Source organism: Centroberyx gerrardi, chromosome 1, assembly GCF_048128805.1.
Source record: "Centroberyx gerrardi isolate f3 chromosome 1, fCenGer3.hap1.cur.20231027, whole genome shotgun sequence".
NCBI lineage: Eukaryota > Metazoa > Chordata > Actinopteri > Beryciformes > Berycidae > Centroberyx > Centroberyx gerrardi.
In genome coordinates, this window is record NC_135997.1 from 16,048,935 (window position 1) to 16,071,885 (window position 22,951).

Below are 22,951 nucleotides of genomic sequence, written 5' to 3' on the forward strand. Positions count from 1 at the left end.
TATCAAAGCATTGTAAAATGTTCAAGTACTTTGTTCCTTATTGTGCCTTTTTTTAATTTGTTACAGCCTCAGCTTTATTGCATTTGTGTAGGGGAAGGAAAAAAAAAACAAGTGAAAGAATTGATACAATTTAAATATCCGTAATTGCAATTTACTAGGTCTAACTTAGTTAGATAACTGGTTTTCAGCAGAGTTCCTGTTCTGTAGCTTAAAGAGGGAGAGGTAGAAGAAAAGTGAAAAAAAAAAAAGCAATTCTAAAACCCAACTATCACACCAACAAAAGAGCAGACAATGCAGGGCACGAGGTGATGCTATACATAGAGTAAGCATGAAGTAAGTAAACACAAGTATCCTCTCAGCCTAATGATGAGGAGGATAAACATGGTTAATATATTCCAGTTTCACAATTACTCAATTAACACAAGAGAGCTGAAACAAGTGGCTGTTTATGCTAAGGGACTGGAGAGCTGCTGTAGAAGGGCCCCAACCAGCTGTCTAGCTAAGGATGTGGTGTGAATGTGTGTGTGTGTGTGTGTGTGTGTGTGTGTGAGTGAGTGTAAGAGAGAGAGAGAGAGAGACAGATCGTGTGCATGCGTGCAGGCGTGTGTGAGTGAGTGAGAGAAAGAAAAAAGGAGAGACGGGACTGGGGAGGCTTATTCAAGACACAGTCTTTCCTCGTCATGGCCAGTTAGGACTCCATAAATCTGATCAATCGCTTTCTCTTAAGAATCCTAAACCCCACCACTATCACCGGCCCCGTGACTAACATCCAGCTACTGTATCCTGTTTTTCCTTGTCAAGGGTGATGAAAAAATGACCAACACATTGTAAGGCTGGGAACAAAAAAACAGAAAGTGATAAAAAAACAGAGGGTGTTTTTTTCATTGTGTGCAGTCTAACATGGCACGCTGGACTGGTATCAGAACATGGTGTGCACTTGAGCCAACCAGATCTATTAACAGCGCCCATGACCAGAACACAGGGTCCTGATAGAGGGGGCTAGGACTCCCTTAAGACTATTACAGTAATACATGTGTACTGGCCTCAACACAAGGACACTCCCTGGCAAGATATACTGTGTGGACCGCCGACAACGACCAGAAGTGAACTCTGGTTTTGCTTTCTAAAGTTACACTTGTGGCAGCGCTTGTGAGATTATATAAAAATATAATTATAAACAAGAATAATCAAGCGATGCAGAAAATGACAATAATTTTCTCTTTATATTTTCTCTTCAATGAAATGTTGCTGTGTCTCCCGCCAATTTACTCTTCCACATTCATCACTGACTGCTGTATGACTGCACTGGAACTTTTCGAGCTGCTCGAGTGATGATGCTTAAAGGACTCCAAACTACAGTATATTGCCGTATATAAACCTCCGTGGTCGGTTAGTGATGCTGGGCCCATTCACATGGAGTCGTCCGGAGAGACCACTATGGGGTCCCCCCCGACACTGACCTTAATGTCTGTCAGGAGCCTGTCTGCTACCCTGACCTCCTCTGCCTGGTCATTAAACACAGAGCTCCCATCCACACCAAACCTCTTCTGACAGATACACAGAGTAGGCTTTCGTCTGAAAGCACAAAAGGCAGATCAGGAGAGGAGAAAAAAACCTAAGAGTCAATTAGGTGATTATTAATTCATGGCCCTTTTCCGTAAACCAGGGGCTTTTGTGCTGTCGAGTCCCGTAAGTGAATTGGACTTTGGCACCTTGTCTCACCTCCCATAGCTGGACTGTATTATTCAAGCAGCAAAGGGGCTGTCAGCACACTAACCTGGTCTCTGGAGCAATCACAGCCTTGTTGTGCTTTCAAGGGGAAAAAAAAGATGGCTGCTGGAGTGAGTGACTGACACACGACAGACTGAATTAACCACAACAGGTCCTGTGCCATTGAAATCTTCTAGGAGTGCAATCACAGCAGCCATTGTGCCATTAATCTACTGTGTCCTTGGGAAGAGGTATCCATATTCTTAAAGATAGAGCTAACTAGTTGCAGTAAACAAGGGTGGAATTAATGAAGAAGGGGAAGATGGGATAAAGATTGCTTGTGGTGTATGGGAGGGGAATCCGCCGGTCACTGACTGACGCGGTCCGACTGTCTCCTGAACGGCCTGGGAGAGAGAGGCACGGGGTCATCACCGTCTCCCGAGCCTCTGCCCCCTCATTACCAGTGTCGCTGTCTTGCTTTGGCAGCCTCGGGCCTCCGGTTATAAAAACATAACCTATCATCCAGTCCATCCACGCCAGCTAGGCTGCATAGCTTTATTGCCACTACGCTGCCCAGAACAGCTACTTCCCGCCATCCCTCTTAGGCTCATTCCCACTATACCACACTTTGTATAGTGAAGCTCAAGGATCCTCTTTCTGAAAAACGTCTCCTCAGATTCCCCAACTCCCTCAAACCCTTCACCTTCACACTGCCGCCGTCTCCCCATGTCCCTGCGCTCCACATGACGCAGGCACGCTCACCTCTAGTCCCTCAGCAATTTAGCCATTAATATGGAGAAGATGATTCAACTCCCCCAGTGCTACAAGTCATTCACTTTTAATGCATATGCTAACAATAACTGAATATTATCTTTTCTTCTTCCCCTTTCTACCCATGTTTCTAATCTACTGCCTGTGTTAGAGCCCAGAGCGACAAAGGGCTGTGTTCCATTTCACCTCATATTTCTCAGGTAATTACTCTGCATCAATTAATTTCAAATAAAAAAAAAAATACAGCCACAGCCTAAATCCAAGCACTTCATATTAAAGCTCCATATTGAATCATTTCTCACTATTCATAGTGTGTAAGTCCACATGTATTAAACAAAATTAAAAAAAAGTAAACTGCATTGTATGAGAGAGACACAGAGAGAGAGAAAGAAAGAGAAAGAGAGAGAGAAAGAGAGAGAGGGAGAGAATCGTATGCAGGCCTACAGGCATGAGAGCGAGAAAGACAAATTCAAAATGAAGAAATTAAAAGGAGATATTAATTAGCGGCAGTGTTATTAATCTTCAGGCCACTGAACAAGAGGCTGACATGGCGTTCACCTTTAGAGGACACTCCCAGACGCAGCACTAGCGCTTGGCCATTAGACACCCGGTGGTAAAACTCATAAACACTGGGCTTTCAGGGAGTTGGCTCACAAACAAGGACAATTTATGGCCTATTATCTTCAAAGACAAAAGAAATTATAATTTGAGGGATGACAAGCACTCAGAGGACATGATATGAATATGTAAACATTTTCACTGCTCTCCCCTGATTCCATGTGATACCACTTATATTTATACTTCAGTCAGGGTTGAAGAGCAATAACAAATCACCACTATACTGGATGTCTCCCGGTTTAGAGTAACACCAGCATTTACTTAAATAATTTTAATGTAACTAACCATATGCAAGTGTTTTCATCTTCAACCACAGCTAGTATTAAATCTATATATCTAGACTGTATTTGCTATATGTAGAACAATCCATAATACTTGCTTTACCTGTTCCTGAAAGAGCTTCACCATAAGACTGACAGCACAATATAGAGCACGCAAAAACATCAGCACAGACTGCAATGCCACTCTGCTGCATCTAGGGGATGCTAACAGTCATGTTCATATGCAGACAAAACATCTGCACAACACACTATCTGTTTATCATACACACAACACACATGGATATGCACACGTACATGCAGAGGTGCATACACACATGCACCCACAGAAAAACCCAGGTGGGTGTGCATGCATGTACGCACACAAACACACACATACAATTGCAAAGGGACATGTATTTATTCATCCAGCTACTTGATGCTCATTTAATCAGTCAGTTTTATAGGAGTAAGGTAAATATTTAATGGAAAATTGGTCAGAACAATTTCCCTGGCTGCTTTGTATGGAGATCAAACAGTCTCATAAGGAGGCAAAAACAAATGCCACACCGCATGTGTAAAACACACTGGACAAATAGATGGCAAGTAATCTGTATCTGTAACCCACCATTTGAAAAAAAGGGAAGGTTGTAGATGTGTAAAAACATCTGGGAATAAATGCTTTTCAATTTTCATTAATATATCATGATCTGTACATAAACATTAACATTTTTAACATATATATTTTTGTATTTTCACACTAACATGTGAATCTCCATCTATTTGTGTGGATACTTTTTAAACGGCTCTAACACTGTTAATAGCCAAAGAATCAACAATTCCTAGATGCTTCAAGTTAATAACCAAGCATAAGACTTCTGCTTTGGGGGTTCAGCCTTCAAAATAAAAGCACAAACATTTAAACATGTATAAATATAGATTTAACCTATTTTCTTTTCATTTCTTTTCATTTATTCATCAGACCCAATGAGAGATGCCTTAATAATGTTAAATAACATAATATGTTAATAATATTGTTGATGCACAAATCTGTGTCAAAATACTCCTACACACTTGTACTTTAACAACACGCCAACATTTAAGCACTGAGCTGCACAAGTCATCTAATGCACTAGGCAAGTGTCATTCTTACACAGCAGTACATTACTAGAAATATACAATATGTATAGTATTGGCAATGTACATCTTCTGCATTCTGCTGAATGCCACAGAACTGGAAGGAATGGAGGGAATTGTCCCTGATACTGCATTGTACTTGGTAGCAAAAGTTTTTCCATACTAGATGAAGCAGGACTTGCCAGATTGAAGTCTAAAACACAAAGAACTGTCAAGGGTAGAACTGGATTATGAAGAGGATGTTCAACAATTTGTTGTGTATGGCATTGATAATGATGATGTTTTCGACTTGGCTGAGAGTAAATTCCCATTCTAAGACTATGAACGATGAACAAATAAGGACAAAAGGCAGTATTCTCATTACAATCATAAATGGTGCAGGTGAAAACAATTTCTACAGAGAAATTATTTGAAACTGTTTTCTAATTTCCTTCCAACTATTCCAAAATGTCAGACCTCCTCTCATGCAACTTGCATACTTTCCTTTAATTATCCCTCAAAAACAAACCAAAGTACAAAAAGCACAGCTATTAGTGAGGTGGTATGCAAAACAAAAAGGTATTGTTCAAAGGGTGAGAAGCAGATTTGATAAAAATACACAATGCTCTTACAGCTATTACATGAAATGTTAGCCACAGACTTTTATGACAAAATTGTATTTTTTTAAAACATTATTATGCCATAAAACATTAATATGAGTACTCTGTCATTAGGTTTGATGATTAACTGAAAAGAATTGAGGTTATATCTATTTCTAATGCATATAAACTTTCACACTTTTATTTTGAAGGCTAAATGGAAGACCTTTTCTTTGATATTCCGGCCAACTTCACACATTTAGCATTTGTGGATTCCTTGCCGATTTAAAGGCGTAAGAACAGTTTCAAAGGTATGCACACAAATAGATGGAGAATCACAAAAATATCTACATCCAAAAATGCAAACTTGCCAATTGACAAATAATTTTAATCACCGTGAATATGGTCAAGCTATGCAAATATTTCTGTGATTTTTTTAAATGTTGTTAAATGTGTTTATGTACACATCATGATATATTCATGAAAATTCTTTTATTCACATTTTTACATATCTATAAATCAAACAGTGGGCTAAATTACTGCCTTAATTTGTGCAATGTGTTTTAAAAGTGGTATCATATACTTCTGAGTCACGTGACATTTATTTTCGCCTCCTTATGAGACTGTTTGATCTCCACAGCTTTACTCCTGAATGTGGATGACCCAAGCTGTAAAATCATTTTTTCCTTCCTTGCTCCAGCTCCCATAATTTGAAAGTCAGGAAAGGGGGTATGAGAGGAATTATTCATCAAGCTCAATTGCAGAGGACTCCCTCACCCCCCTCCACCCACCCACACCTTGCTCCCCTCCATCCCTGGAACAGAGAGACCATCTCTCACTCCTATTTCCCTATATAGGCCACCAACTCTCAATACAACCCTTCCCATATATTTATGTTAAACATGTCAAATCACATTGGCCATTCCTCCAAGTCTGTAAGTGTATTAATAATTCCTCTCCCTCTCCTCACCTTCCCATCTGCCCTACACTCAGCGCCCTCCTGCCTTTCTCCTTGCTGCATCCCTATGCATTCAGCCGCTGCATAAATACACCACCTGCCTTAATAAAGGTAAGGATCCCCTTCCCAAGCAGAAGCCTTTCCCTTTCCCCAACACTGTCTCAGCTAGATGAACAAGGTGCGAGGAGAGGGGAGACAGGCTCATGGCTACCCATTTATAAATATTTCATTCCTCGCATCATAAATGACCCCTTGGATTACTTATTGGGGAGGGTAACTAAATTGCAGCTACTGTCAACATAAACTTTATTGTTCAAATAAGTAAGGATTTTAGTATTCCATCTAAAATTGCTGCTTTACATTTCTTTCCTCCTTTCTTCTCTCATGATATATACTCATGATACATAATTATGAAGGAGTTGCAATGCATGTTACCTGCAGTGTGTGCGTGTGTGTGTGACATTCATGTATGTTTGTATGCATGTATCAACTTTGCGATAAATGAAAAGCAACAAAATAATGAAGGCATCTTTCAAGAGATGACATGCAGAATACATATGCATTTTACACAGGCTTCTGATGTATTTCTAAATGATTTTAATGAATACCGAGGAGCTGTGGCACTAGAAAGAGAAAATAAGATTGACAGTGGCTTTAAAAAGGAAGAAGCCTTTTTTCTGTGTTCGCTAATGCTGTCTGTCTGACAGTGACTGTCATTTGTAAAGGAACAATGTTGCACTCTGTTCCAATAGTTGCATGACAAGGATGAGAAGAAACACTTCAATAGTTCTAATGATGGACCTTAGAAACAGCTCAGCATCAGACAGAGGGAGACTGAGCACCTTTCAGATACTCCTTTAAATAACAGGTTAGCTCAGGCGCTCATACACCATACTCTAACATACACACCTTCTGTGTGTCGACCGTGCTTCAGACAGTCATCAGCCAAAACAAGTGCTCCTCTGTTTACCAAATGCATTGTGGGGGTTTTCCTCTCTGCTTTTTTTTTTCTATACAAGATAGGTTTTCTTACACTTTCTTTGAATGGGCATTGTGTCCATCAATCACAAAAAGTTTGAAGCACAAAAAAGGGACCTTCCATTAAACTACAGCTGTCTACCTTTAGCTGACAACACAGCCTTGAACCCTCCACCCCAACCCACCCACCCACCTTTTCACTGACATCAAACAGAACCTCAGACCTGGTTCCCTAATGCACACGCTATTTTTAACTAAGCGTTTCTAATAAGCTGCTGGGAAGCTGTAAATTTTTCATATGCAAGCACATATTTCCTTTGTGAAAACACAGAAACACACTTATTTGGTGATTAGCGACTGACAGAGGGGAGGAAAGGAACTGAATATGCTTGTATCAAATTGCATGCCTTTCAAAAAGGAGGAATCCTAATGCGAGGAGTCGTCTTCCTGTGCACCACAGGTATGAGTGAATTATTAATCGGCCAGCTCATTTTAATGCTTTTTAAAGTGCTTTATTTTGATGTGCTAAAACATACTTTTAGCCATATTCAGGCAGGCATGCATATCATTATTTCTTCCATCAAAGAAGAGTGTCGCCCTTTCAAAGAGCACAAACAACTCAGCCTCATTTAAAATAGAAGTTCGAATATCAAAGACATTTTACAAAGGCTGGGCTTCAAACACTGTGATGAAGTTTTTTTTGCTGTACTTTAAAAAAAAATCTTAGGTATGCAAAAGGTCTGAATTGTTTTCCAGCTTTTAACCTGACTAGTGTAAATCAAAACATCCTGCAGTAACACAAGGAGTTAGACAAGTGAGAAGCATCTATCCAGGCCTGTTACTGTTCAGTGTCATCATTATCAGAAATCTCTTCTATTGAATAAGAGATGTCTTAACTGCCAGCATTGTTTTTCTAACATAGACATACAGAATAAATTCCGCAAAATAAAAAAAAAAAGAAAAATGAAACCATACTTCATTTACACTGACTTGTCAGAATTGTGAAAAATAGGAAAACAGAAGCATTATGTCTCATTAGGTCCCAGTGGTGGACATTAAGACAGGGCCTTACATTTAGGCTCTGATTACGTCTTTGTGCTCTGAGAGTGTATTTCATACATGTGGAGCAGAGCATATTTTGAAGCAGGCCGGCCTGTTTGAAGGATGGCCGTACAGTGTCTGTGTTAAAAGGAAGTGTCAACATCTCTCACACTCCTGACAGTACATTATGGAAACAGCCTGGCTCTATCACCACTGGATCCAGACAGAGTTAGTATCAATGTTATCAAATGACCACACATATTGGTTCTATTATTACTGCTATTATTAAAACTGTTATAGTAGTACAGCAAAAAAAAAAAAAGGAGTAGTATACTGCTACAACAACTACTACTACTACTATCATCTCTCACTGTAAACAGTAATTCTGTAAAAATAACATGAGGCCAATGTAGAGACTAAACTCAATAATTTCAAAACTCAAACTATTATTCAAAGTTTAGGGTTTAAGGTTTAGAACAGCTACTTTAGTGCAGAGATTATATACACTGGTCCCACAAGCAAGAAAATCAACACACAACCATGAACTGTGACAGATACCAAGCTGAACTATTCAAACTGCAAACATCCCTTCAAGTGAAAATGCTTTTCAGATCAGAATTTCCTAAAATGCTCAAACAGGTTATCGAGGGGATGCAACTAGGCCTTCAGCACAGCTTGCTCACAAGTAGGCCTGCAAGTCCAGTGAGTCCTCCCCTCAGCACAAGCCCCACCCCTCCATAGAAGTCAACACCTGCCACTGCCATCAGAGAGGACCATGGATAAAAAAAAATAAATCCCAATCTGATAACATTTAACAAAGGTAAGTGTTTCTGCCACAAACAATAACTGAAAGCTCTCTCTCTCCCTGTGTGTGTGTGTGTGTGTGTGTGTGTGTACACTAAAGTTGACAAGGGGGCACTACCATCACATGTGTGTACACACGTGGCTCAGCTGGAATTATGCGTACAGGCCCCTCTCTCCACATCACCCATTGAGAGTAGACAAAACATTAGTCACATGTCACCTGACCAGATTATCTAAATTGACAATTTAGTCTAACTGATCTGATGGGATTTGATGAGTGGAAACCCACAGCAAGAAAAGGCAGCCTTTAACAACTACAATTGGATTTGGGGAGTTCTGAGAGAGCGCTTAATACTTAAAAGGGCTCTCGATATTTTGATAAAATGTGTATAATTAAATTAGACAAAAGGCCTGTTGTTCAGCACAATTCAGGTGCAGGGCCACATGTTTCCTGTGGGCAGTATTCCCTAAGTGTGTGTAGTGTAAATATTGGCCTTACCTGTCCCTTTGGTGAGCTCCTTCTCCCCCCCACTCTCTCTGTCTTTGGTTTGGTCCTCCTGGTCTGTGGTGGTCTCACTAGCAGCCTCCACATCCTCGCTCAGCTCTCCTGAAGGGGGAGGAGAGGATGGGATATGTAAATCACCACGCCATCAGAATTGGTGGAAGCACTTAAAGGGACGGCAGCGTTTTTTTTCTATAGGAGCTCGCAACAATTACATTTGCTGACACACAGTTACAAGGTTAGCAGACAAAGAGGGCAGAATCTGCTCTCTGTCCTGTGCTGTTTGATCACCAGGAATGCAATTTGAAATTTATTTTAGATAGAAATTTAAAATTGGAGTAAAAAGTATTAAAGGTAGAAGGGAAAAACTAGATCATCAATAATACTAAAAATAATAATAATTTTCATAATAATAATATTACATATTTTATATGTATTTTAAAATGAGACCAAAAGTTATATTTCTTCATTTATTCAAGACCATGACACAAATATGGCTTCCTCTGTTTAATATGGACATAAAACTACAGAAAAACCACACACATGTGGTGAAGACATACACACATTTTCCAAAGAGGTTTGAAGTATGCAGACGGAAAAATAATTGTGTGAGCAGTATCCTTCTACAGAAAGACCTTATACTAGACGACCCCCCCCCCATTCTCTTTCATACACCCCCACACATGCGCACACACACACACACACACACACACACACACACTCACTCTCTCATGCATTGCTGTCCCCAGCTGCAATCTGCTAGGTTACTTACCAACACAAGCCTCATTTCACTTCTACTATCCTACTATTGCAAAAAAAAAAATCATAAATATTTAAAACTTTCAGAGCCACAATTCATTTTATTTTTATGCCAAGTCAAAGGCAGAAATCCCCTGTAACCACCTTAAAAGCCTCAGCTCGATATATCAGGCCATTTAGGAGCATCGAAGTCCAAACAATGGATATCCGATAACGCCATTTGTAAGTAACACACAGAGGAAAAGATAGCAAAAACAGATAATAAAAAGGGCATCAATCTTGTTTATTTCTCTCCAGTGCCCCCTGAGCATCCCCTCTGCCTGTTAAGTTTGTTTAAAAGTAGTGGGACTTGCATGCAACAGCATTGATTTGACAACAGTAAACTGGGCCGCAGTCAATAAGCCCTATCAGTTATTACACAAGTCAGCTAATTCTCAGCAAATGTACTTAAATGCTCTTTTGAAAATGCTTCCATGCTCAGGTCTCTACTCTATGAGTTATTGATATATTGACAATGCTACAACAGCTACTGAAATATCCTGTTCAAGTATTCAGCCCTGCAGTCATCACACATCTGATCTTAGCTCACCACATGGCTACCCACAGCCAAAACCACTTTTATGTTACATTATCCTGAACACGCACCGTGTGCCCCTTTAGTTATGAAAGATTACATATATATTGAGTCTACATACTGTGCTATTCCAAAACTCCAGTAAATGTCATTAGCACAAATGACTGCACTTTGTGGAGCAAAAGTCTTGTTCAACCACATACACATTTCTGAAGCACAAGGTAAGCTATTTTCACAATCCCTTTAATGATACAGATATTATTTACATATATATATAGAATTTCAATCTTTCTCCTCAAAGGGTAAATAGATACGCTATATGCTAATTTGTCATGTCCCTAAATGAAAGGGAAATGATTAAACTTTTCTAATAAATTTCATAGTTCGCTCTGTACATGAAAGAATAGCAAGTTTGTCTTTTCTCAGTACTTTACAAGAGATAGGTGAAAGATTCTATGTTTTAAACAACATATTTTCAGAATGAACATTGCTGTCTTAAACATATATAAGAGTGTCATCTTTGATAACGGTAGATTGAACGCAGACTATAGCCACAGAATCATAACAACTGTCACCTACCACACCACTAATTATATTATTCTTGACAAAATTGCAAATACATAGCTGACATTATTCAGTTTGACAAATCATTGGAAAGTCAATGGAAAACACCTTTATATTACTGGCAAAGACAAGAGCAATATCCTCCATTTCATGCCTGCTGATACAAATGCTCTAGGAAACAGCTGTCTGAGCAGAATGATTGGTGTATGGATTGTGTTGTGGCATTATTGCTAGAAGCCGATGGTGATCCTGTGTTTAAATAAAGGTATTTAAGAGGGATAACTGGCTCCTAGTAAAAGGCACATTTAAGTGTTCCCAGGATCCCACTTGCATGAATACATTTTTATTCTTTTATTTTTGACCATGTTTCTATTATGTTTCCAAGGCAACCCATGAATTCCATCCAGTGTAGCCCATCCCGCGCTGGTGAGGCGGTCCTTAAACATAGCCCGGAAAACCAGAGATCTGCTTTTGAGTCCCAAAATCCCATCTAACTCCTGCCTGTATAAATCTGCACAACTCCCCGAGAATTAGGATACCGTACAGCTGCATAGGTGCTCAGATTACAAAATAATCCCTAGGTAAATTTTTTCACCTTTAAAAAACGGGGCTAGGTGTCATTTCTTAGCTATGTGACACTTGTAGTGAGACTAATTCCATACCTACTACATTAACACGCACACTTTGTGCTCAGCACGCTACACATTTTGAGCTTGAACATTACTCTGATAGGCAGCCGACATTCTAACGCTATTCAACATCACTGTGCCCACCCCCCAACTTCCTGCACACATGCACGCATACGTAGACACACACATGCGCACGCACACACAGAAATATTTTTTCCTCCCTCATGTTTTCAAAACTTCTGTATTTAGGTTTTTAATCAGGATGTATGACACACACAGCACGCACAGCACACACAGCGTGGAACACCCACCATAATGTATGCAGAAATGCAGACATTTAATTCCAGGAGCAGCACTATATCTTTAACTGGCAAATGGCTTTGCCTATTCCTCATCTCATCTCCAACGGTATTACAGAATGATTAAAGCCAGGCCGACCATAATTAATGAAAGGTCATGAGTGGCCTAAGAGTAGGATGCAAATGGAAGAGACACTAAAACTGTAGCCATAGATTAACTCTGAAAATAGATGGGGAGAAACACTCAAAGCTATGGCAGCAGGCCATTTCTAACCCAAATCTCAGAGATGTAAAGGACAATAGCCTGAAGGTTGTCTTCTAATTAATTGTCTTCATTAACCATCCTAATACAATGATATGAAACAGTTCCATTAATCTAATCATGCAAGCTGAATAAGCCCATTGCCGACACAGAGATTACACTCATCTGTTCTGAGCATATAAATATCAGCTTTCCTCTGCCAGTCACTCAGTGGGGACAGTCCATGGGCTTTCTGTTCTAGCATCTCACACACGTACGCACGCATACACGCACAGACGCACGCACGCGCTCACACACACACGCGCACACCCATCTACGCGCTTAGCACATTTTCCCCCTTGCCTTCTGCCGGCATGTAAGTGCAGGGGCTTAATCAGACCCATAGGTGTCACTCTATACAAGCTGGGAGAGAGCAACTTACTCACACACATTAATGGGGTGTGGGGGGAAGGGGCTGAGCAGCAACAGACAGAAACACACAGGGAAGGGGAAAAGGGAAGAAATATGTGGAGATGACAAAAGCAGATGCTATGCAGGAAGCGTCCGGTGAAGATGAGACACTGAAGACAGCAAGATTACCTTCAGATGAGAGAGAGCAGCCTTCCTTTCCCCTGAAGAGCAGTGATTACACTAATGCTAATCAGACTGACAAGCACAAACGGCCAAATAAATAATTGATGGTAACCACTGCACTTTCCAGTATTCCTTCCCAGACTGTAGAGTAGAGCAAAAGTAAGTAATAATAGTCACTCTAGATATCATTCACTAGGTCAGGCTCCTCCTCCATCCTCGGCCTCAGCAGAATACAGTGCTATGACGATAACTGCCTTTTTTCTTTTTTTTTTTTTTTTAAAACACAGAAATCCAATCCTACCTGAGAATGGCTCCAGTGTTCCTCAAACAGTCGTGAGTCTCTGCTCTTTTTTTTTTTGTTGTTGCTGCATATATCTCCCTTTCATGCTCAGCCAGCAACACTGTCTTGTCTGTCCCTCTTCCCTTTCATAAGTCCTGGAGAACCAGCGCGGGGGCTGAGCGGAGCTTCTCCCGCTCCCCAGCTCTAGAGCACTAGGAGCGGGGGTTGAGCTCAGCTACTCTCTGGGCTCTTGTGTTGGAGCTGTGTGTCTGAGCTCTCATTACTCTCATTATGATTATTGAGGCTGTTGTTATCATTTTAACCAGGTGTCACAGCACCGCACTGTAAATCAGAGGTGCACTTCCCCCGCTTTATCCAGGGCCGGACAGCTTCCTTTTCTTTAACGCTGCACTGTCGGATAAAAAGCAATCTTATTTCACACCTCGCAGACTCTATCTTTCTCCCCTACTTCTTCCTTTAAAAATCCCCCTCTTGCTCCCCCCATCATCCCTTGCACCCCTTCCTTATATCAAAGCTGGCCTGACTCCGGACTGGAGGGTGTAAAATGAAAGTGACAGGAGGGTACCATGGGACAATGGGACACAGGCCCCATGCTGGGGGCTTTCATGCATTGTCCGCTCCTCATATCAGCACCTCTGCGCCCAATACGCGAGACCCCCCTTTTAAAGCACAACACACAGGAAAACACTCCTACCCCTCGTACCCCCCCCACCCCACCCCACCCCTCCTTACGTCCTCACGAGCTAGCTGTCATAAAACCACGACAGAGCAAAACATGCCCACTCCCTAACCCGAGACAAGAGGGGCTTTTACTTACGAACAACCAATAAACCACAACACAGCATAATCAGTAACCATACTAACCATGCTGGCCACTATTCAGAAATTGCAAAACACAAAACTAAACTAAAATAAGGACTAATATAATACAGTGCAAAAAATGCATTTAATATGATTTTACAAAATATTCATACTAGCATGCATGTTAATTATCCTAATGTATTCTGTTATAATTGCATTCCAGTAAATATGGAGTTCAACTTTAAATTTGAAATAAATTCAAATAGTAAAAATAAACAAATAAAAAATACACAAATTGCAAATCAGAATTAATCAAAGCAATCAAGTGTCAAGAAAGCACAAAACACCTGCTGAAGAAAAACCCAGACCTGCCACACACACGCACGCAAAATCTGTCTCTGTCTCTCTACTCTCCTTCTCTCTCTGTCTCTCTCCCTCTCTCTCTCTCTCTCGCTCACACACACACTTTCACATTTTGAAAGGAAAGAAGAGTAAGCTACCTCTTTGGTTTAAAGGGCCGCGTCTCCCTGTTGGGCCGAGTTACGTGCTAGATTCCTGACCTGTCTATGGGGGGACATGGCGGCCTCTCCCCACTGGCCCTGCTGTGACCTCAGGATCTAAATGTGAATGAATACTTTGTGTCTCCATGGGGCTGAGGGCAGGAGGGTGGGGGCGGAGGAGGAGGTGCAGGCGGAGGGAGGAGGGGTACGGGGTTAGGGCAGCTAATAGCTAAAAAACTTTAAACGGCAAGTTAATCACAAACAGCAGTGATAGCTCACACTGCCTTAGAACAATACCACTGCAACCCCTCCTCCACCGCTCTCCCAGTGGTGCCTGCTCATCAAACAAGCCCCCTAGGTCTTCCTATGTAACACTTAATTTGATCCCCCTTGCCTTTCAAAGTCGCTGGCCATTTCAATGGACATTCAGCACATTCAGGTCACAAAGAGTCACACATGGAATTTATTTTTTCTGCGCATGACAATAGCAGAGGGGAAAAAAAACAAATTTAAACACGCCACTGGATTATCCTATTATTCACTTTGTTCCAATAACTGATCACACACCGCATCAAAAACATGACATCACTGATTCAATCGATGTTGTTCATCTCCCACAAGCAGACAGCTGTAAACAGGACATCATTAGTGATGTAACGGCTCTCCTATGCTCTCAATACTTAAAACAGACTAGATTTGGAACTGTTATTGAGCACCATGTAGCGTATGCTAATAGTATCAAATATTTCCTCTAAAGTGTTATCTCATGGGAAATGATACTAATTAGAATTATTTCTCATGATAATGGCATGTTTAGACATATTACAAATAAAGGGTATAAAGCGAGTGCCGCTCCAGTTCTCTTCTCTTTGTGTTTTACTTGAGTGATGAAGTAGAGGAGGATCTAGGTTAATGTGGCTACACAGGGAGTGAGCATTCAGGGACTGCTCACTCTTCTGCCCCAGCTGACACACACACACACACACACACACCACACTGTGACTTTCTTTCAATGTCCAGGATGATAGTCGCCTCACAAACACACATTATGTGCACAATAGAAGATGCAGGCTGTACTTTTCCCTGCTAGGCGGCGGGCTAAAAGCCTGGATAGGAGGCAAAAACATCACTGGGCACCGCTCTTCCATCTACTCCGCCTGGGGGACACTGTCCTGCACAAAGAGTCACTCTTTCTCTCTCTCTGCCACCCCCTACCATGCATTTATGCTTATCGTCTTCCACTGTTGCCTTCTCTCAAATCAACCTCCTTTTATTAATGCATCTTTTTCTTTTTTCCTGCCGCTCACACTACAATGGCTTCACCTATTTCCAGCTATTCAAAGGGACTAAACAGAACTGGGGTGGGGTGAGGCAGTGGGGGGGGGGGTTGAAGGGGTGGCTATGAAAAAAAAGCATCACCGCTGTCATGAAGGGCAATCACATCAACTCTGAAATATTCACCAGTGGGTTGGAAAATGCGATGGTACAGTTATGACAGGCGAACAGGCGACTCCCCCCACCCTACCCCACAGTCCCCCGCCCCTCTCTCCATCAGGGCGGAAGCATGGTGGACACTCTGAATATGTATAACCCGGAAAATGTATTGATTTTTCATTTGGCAAAAAAGGGACATAAAAATCACATAACCTGAAACTGTCACAGCTCTTTTGTTCATAGCTCATCTCTCCTGATGTTTGGCTTTTGCCACAAACTCTCTTTAATTACCAGGTACAGCGAGCTTCAGAGCCTTTCTCCACAGAGACACAGCCACATACCAGCCTGCTGGGCTTAACAAGACAGCCCACATCTATTATATATGATATACACCCGGCAGCTTTTGTTTCATATCTGACTAATAAGCATACTGAATGTGACTATACCCACAGTTTGTTTTGTTATTATACACATGATATACTGCAAACAGCCTCCTTGAAGAAAACCTTGAAAATTAAAAATATAGTATGCCACATTAAAAAAAAGCATTTTCGTATTAAAAGGTAATGCTGTTTAGTCCAACCATCCATACGACGTGCTTTTCTGAGCGGGTTGTGTTCAACGTGAAATTCAATCATTGATCCAAGTTTTTCCAGCCAACAGGCAGGTGTATGTATGTTTGTTTATGTGTGTGTGTGTGTGTGTAAGTGTGTTCGTGCATATGTGTATGTGTGTGTCCATTAACAGGTACTTATCTGTTTATCTCTCTCTTTTTAAACACTGCAGACCAGTACAGTGGACTGTCTGAAAAAGATCTCTGCCTGTCGATTTATCGAATGCACCATTTGCATATCTTTGTAGTGCATCCATCTGCCTGTGGACCGCTCTGTGGAGGTATTAGCTCAGAAAATCAATGTTGCCATGGTTGGATGTATGTAGCGCCCACCTCGGCGCGTGTTAGGAGTCCAGCTCACAGCTCCCACATGGCCCTATTTACATGAGTCCTGCCGGCACAGGCTTTGCTGCTGGTCCTTCCGTTTGTGTAAACATACACAAACACATTTCCCAGCATGCCCCTCCAGACTGGGCCGGTTCGCCGCCCTCCTGGATGGTCATCCAGCCTCGCTGTCTCCATCCACAGCCCTGGGCCTGATCGGCTGCTTGTTTATGAAAGCGTACGCCCAGATAAAACAGAATTCAACAAGGTTATGAATACCAATTTGGCTAATCAATTTTATTTAAAATATAAAATATAGGCTATCATTGATGTGTGTTTGCTTTCAAAGGTTCCCTGCCTACTAAGTTCAGATGTCTAGGACAGCCAGTTGAGGAGCGGAGGATGGTGGGCTCGTATATTAATTCATGATATGGATGGCAAAGTGTTCTGTGAGTGAAACTGAACATCACACAGCTGTTCAGTTTTATATAGAGACAGTCTATGTGGAGGCCATGCTGTGGATATATATTATTGTACAAGAGACTGGAGTGGATACACTGGGCAACTTTTCTTCTAATGCTCACCATAATGTCATTAGGATTCAACCCTGGCTGGTTGCTCATAGCTAGCTGCTAAAGAAATTCAATGATTACATTGCACAGGCACTTTAAAACATCCATGAGACTGCTACCACTTATTGAAAAAAATATGCCCTTCCTACCTCTATCAGTTCAGTTTCTAATACAAATCAAACACGGGGAGCTTTCTCTCACCATTTGTCTTTCTTTCTGTTCCTCTTTGCATACCCCATCCATTACTTTCACATGAAATATGAAAAGGCAATATCCTCTCTGTGTTTGTACTGAAGCGTAATGCGATTGTGTTGTCATTTATAGGAAATAATCGCAAACCTCTCTTTCATTTTCCAGTTCAAATAACCATGAAAAATTAGCCTGCAATGTCAGGGAGGACAACAAAGGGACGCACACAGACTATCGCTTCACCACCGCGCTTGACATTTCTCCTTAATAGGAAAACGGGTGGTTGTTTCTATCTTTCTTTTTCAATCTTTTTCTTTTTGTAACCTCTTTTTTTCCCCTAATTAAAAAGTTCTGCTCTCAGATCTTTATAAATCTTTCCTGGGTCTTTATTTGGCGTGGAGGGTCTGTATGTTAGGGTGGGTGGAGGGTTTTAATACTGTGGTCCCACTCTGCACCCTGCTCATTAGCACCCCTTCCCCTGTCTGCTAATGGCTACCGTTGGAGGGAGATGTCGCCAGACAACCACTACGGGGCCTAGGTCTCCGTGACTACCGTCCAGCAGCCTGATAGATAAATAATTCAGGAGCTATCAGACTCCCTGGCAGCAGAGCAGTCCCAAAAACACACACTTAGGACACAGCTTGTAAAGGCCTTCTTAGCTGATCAGCATTTAGACCTTACAAATGATGTACAACCAGATGTCTTCACAAGACCCCACACAATTAGCCTCAGCAGTAGTCAGAGGATCCTTTTTATTTAGAGAAATCTTTATTTTCAGTGTGAGCAACAAAGTAATGGTAATTGGATTGCTTTCTGTATTACTGCCATTAGAAGGCTTAATAGGCAGGCTGTTTTCCACTGTAATTATGTACAAAATAATCAACCCGCTTTGCAGTGCAATTATTGGAGATACATTTAACCAAGTTTATTTTGTGGTCAGAGCACTAGGTATAAAGAAAGAAAACACAATTGAATAACAATTATGCAAGATAAATAGCTAAATAGTTTGGCATGTATGTCAAAACACTCCTAATTTTATTTCAGGTTGTGGGTGAAAAAGTCATTGCATGTTACCTATGCTGCTAGCTAATGAACCATTCACGTTTTCATGTATGAGATCACCCAGTAGCTTCATGAGAAGTAATTTCCAAAAGCCGAAAAACAAATTTACCCACAAATTCATGTTTGTTTGTTTTTTGCATCACACAGACGCATTGACACTCAATGCCAATGCAAGACCTCGAAGACACAGCGCTTACCAGCACCGGTCGGCACCTTTCTCTGGGTTATGAGGCTTATTGTAAGTTGCTTTGGACAAAAGCGTCTGCTAAATGACGTAATGTAATGTAATGGGGCATTTCTCTTGTGTCCTCCCTGTGTACTGGCTGCTGCTTGTCACTCTTTGGAGTGAAGAGAGGTTAAAGGGAAGCTCTGTATGATTGTCAAGATCAAATGAAACTAGATATTTGGCAATCTATTCAAAAGTAGTCTTGTTACCCCTCATGGTTTTCTTCACACAAGATTTTATCCTAATTTGCATATTTCTAAAACTGGATTTCATCTGGCATTATAGCTTGTGATGCATATAATGAGATTTCCCCTCAAAAAGCTAATGAAAAAAGACTCATCTCATGCAATTAGCTGCTCCTTTATTCACTTCTTGTAATGTATTAATTTATTATCACATAATTCTGGCACCATTATTTATTTATTTGATTATGCACACACCTTACAGCCTTAATTACAAAAGAGACTGGGAGCCAGACGATGGGATGCTATGCACCAACTCAACTATCAGTTCATCTAGTTATCCCTCTAATCTCAATTGCATATCCAGCCAATCTCCTACTAGCCTGTATTAATCTGAGCCTAATCAGTTTACCAATTTGCTTCACGCTTTCAAGTTCGTCTGGGAAGCGACTCAAACATGCCTCAGAATGACAGTTGCCAGAGTTGGCTGAATTTGGCCTTCACAGTTCACCCTTCACTACGTCTCATCTTTTGTTCTGAAATATTTATCAAACGACTCTGGATCTACAACTTGTTCATTTGAACTCATTCCCTCAGAGTGGGTCAAATGTGCCAATTGGTTGCACCTTATTTAATGTCAATTTCCCACAACTGACCATAGCTTGGCTGTTTACTATTAGCGGACAGTTGTGACCAATTCATTTGAAGCTAGCATGTTAAAACCCACATTTTTTTCACAGACATCAAATACTGTCATTTGACTGTCTCCTGGACAGCTCCTCGTATCACATTAAACAGCTATATATTAGAGTGGGTCTTCATGAAGTTTAAAGACATGCTATTGTGCACTACATGAGATGTTCTTCATACATGTGTCATAATACAGTGAAAGCGGGCTGAAAGCTCCTGGAGGGGTGGAACTGGGCTGCCTGCTGTGCTGCTCGCCAGAGGAAGGGAGCTGGAGTGATTACAGTCAAACACTGCTACTCAGTTATCTTTGGCTCAGCCACGGGAGAGAGACAGCAGAAAGACAGGAAAGGAAAAAAAAAATGGAAGTGATGACGCGGCTAGAACATGGGCCAGCTGTCCTAAAATGACCAAAAGGACCAGTATGTCTGATACTGTTCATGTAGCATTTACCCCATGCTGAACCAACACATCACCTCTTTAGAATGGGCACCGAGACTGACTGATGTCCGTTGGTTAATCAGCTTTATTGTCTGCAATACATCTACACCAGCAAACGCACCCTTCACAACCACTGTCAAGAACAGCTCTATAGGAAAAGACATATTATTAAAGAGCCATTCCAAATGCCCTTGGACTCTGAAATGGAGGCCAATTAAATGGCTTTGCAGCATCCATTTTGTGCCGAGTGAACAGGTATGAGCAGGAGGGGGAAGGGAGGAATTTGATGGCAGCAGGGGAGTAGGGAGAAGAGGAGAGCAAAGTGGCAGAGGTGGTACCTGATTGGCCCATCAGCAGAATCTACTAAATAGATTTTTAATTTATGCAGTGTGCGGAACATTATGACCGATGCAACATCACATAATTTAATATAACTTTCTAACTTTCAGAGGAAACTGTTAGGCTAATGGTCTCAGGATCACATCAGCAGCATTTGTGAAACGTAAGGTTAGCCAGCGTGTGTATGTCTATTTTTTTCTCCCCTCCTCCTCCTTGGTTTAGTGCTGACTGTGCATATAGGCATGGAAATGAGCAGGTCGGTCAGAGCTGTGGAGTCCCTACAGCCTCTCGAAGGCACGGTCAGGGATTAACAACCCCCTGCCCTACTGAGACCAGGCCCGCTGCTAAATTGGTGCTGTGCTACACCACGTCTCCCTTTTCCGTCGTATGCATGGCTCTGGTTGTTAGTGTTGCTGCTGTTGTTGTTTTTATAATGGGTACTGTTATTGTCCCTGCTGCAGAAGACTCTTCTCACTCATTAGCCAGAGGTTGGATAGAGTCGGGGGTGAGAGCCCGATAAGGTACAGAATTAATTATTCATCTCTGTGGTTGGTGTTTGGGTGCTGCCATAGGGGGCTAAAGCAGGAACTCTAACTAGCAGAGGTCTGCCTCTGGAGGAATGCTGAATAAACAATTGAAAAAAAAAAAAAATGTTATGCAGTGGGTGTCAGTTACCGGGAGAAAGGAAACACTAATCACCAAAACTAATCATTGAAACAAGCTACCCACAATAATATGGCCCTCTGTGGATTCATGGCTCTTTCCCTGCGTACTGATCCAACACCCTATAGTTCCAATCATGTCTTGAGTCTAGATCCAGCTTCTGGCTCACGCATGGGCCCAAAGACAGCCCCCTCCCCTCTATCCAGCCATGGCTTCTCTTGGCTCCAGCCAGGACCAGTGGCCTCCTGAGAAGGCTGTGATAAGAATTCATTTCTTCCTATTATGTGCTCTTGTCCACTGCCTCAGTTCATCAGTTCAGTGCAACCAAGTCAATGAAAGGGCCTGTAATGAAGCAATCAGATGCAGCCTGGTTCTCTGGGCCCGGCACTCCATTCTCAGCTCCCAGACCCTAGCTCCCAGTGCAGGGTGTGGGTTGGGGTGGGGTGGGAGGATGGGGGGGGGGGCTGTGGCGGGGGTAGAATGGACACAGACTGCACAGAGGCATTAATTCATGGCCTTGCCTTCCATAGACTGGAGGATAAGCTGCTCTCACATGTGCTTCAACTCCAGGTCTCCTGTCTCCTGTGGGTTCAGAGAATCATCCAATTTTAGAGAGCTCCATTATTTTAACCAGGCTTCAATATTACCACTAAACCACCCAATCAGGTTTCAGCGGGATTCTACGCTTAAGGTTACCTGTGGAGGTGGGTTGATAGAGCTCTCTTTCTCCATCTCCCTCTCTCTGCATCTACCCTTTCCACTCCCTTTTCTCCACTGCTGTCTCTCTCTCTCTCTCTCTCTCTTCTGCCTCCACCTCTCACATCTCTCCAACATGTGGAAACCATTATGGGGAGTTTGGGAGAGGAATGTATGTGTTGAATCTTAATCGGTGCCTTAAAGTAGAGATTCTGGTTCTCCTTTGTCTTGTAATGCTGTGAAAGTTTCATTTCAAATTAAAGAGGGCCTTTTTGATCTACCTAATATTGTTTTCTCTTTCTTCAGGGGATGGAAATGGTCGAAGTTATCTCTGATCAGCCTCCCCTCCTCATCCTCTCTCATACATACACACACTCACACACACACGGTTGTGGTATTTTATGATCTATATTATGGGGTGGTCAGGGTTCAACGCTAGGGTGCTAAGGGCACAGCAATCTACTGTAAGTAATAATTCAATGATTTTGGTTGGCTGTGAATAACATGATTGTGATGAGAAAACTGATTTTGTTTCCGTTGGCTTTTTTGTTTGTTACGACACAAAAAAGGGACAGATAAAAAAAAATATATACAGTATATAGAAAAAAAATCCACTTGATACAGAGCAACAGACAATGCCCATCAGTCACTTACAGCATTTCTATAAGAAATATATATGACTCATCAAGTGGCCCAGTTGCCATCGTAACAAACCTAATGCAGAGAAAGACTTGGGCTCTATGTCACTTAAAACATAAGTGTGGGGTTGCCCAGATCCCCCCTTCATCCACTCCATCTCTGCCCCGACTCCCACCCTGCACCGTTCACCTGCTGCCAGCTTTGGCAGAGAGACCCTGCGGCTGGATTCTACCTGACAAGAGCTCCTTAACAAGCAGCAGTCATTAAC

At 41.7% G+C, this 22,951-nt stretch overlaps 1 protein-coding gene across 3 annotated transcripts in view; it reads right to left on the reverse strand.

Annotated features, from left to right (window-relative positions):
• Positions 1-22,951, reverse strand: part of zfhx3b (zinc finger homeobox 3b) — a 148,315-nt gene that overhangs the window by 22,003 nt on the left and 103,361 nt on the right. For all 3 annotated transcript variants that reach the window (XM_078286079.1, XM_078286041.1, XM_078286063.1), the window contains exon 6: positions 9,352-9,459. In XM_078286079.1, coding sequence (XP_078142205.1) covers positions 9,352-9,459 — 108 coding nt within the window. The remainder of the gene's footprint in view (positions 1-9,351; positions 9,460-22,951) is intronic.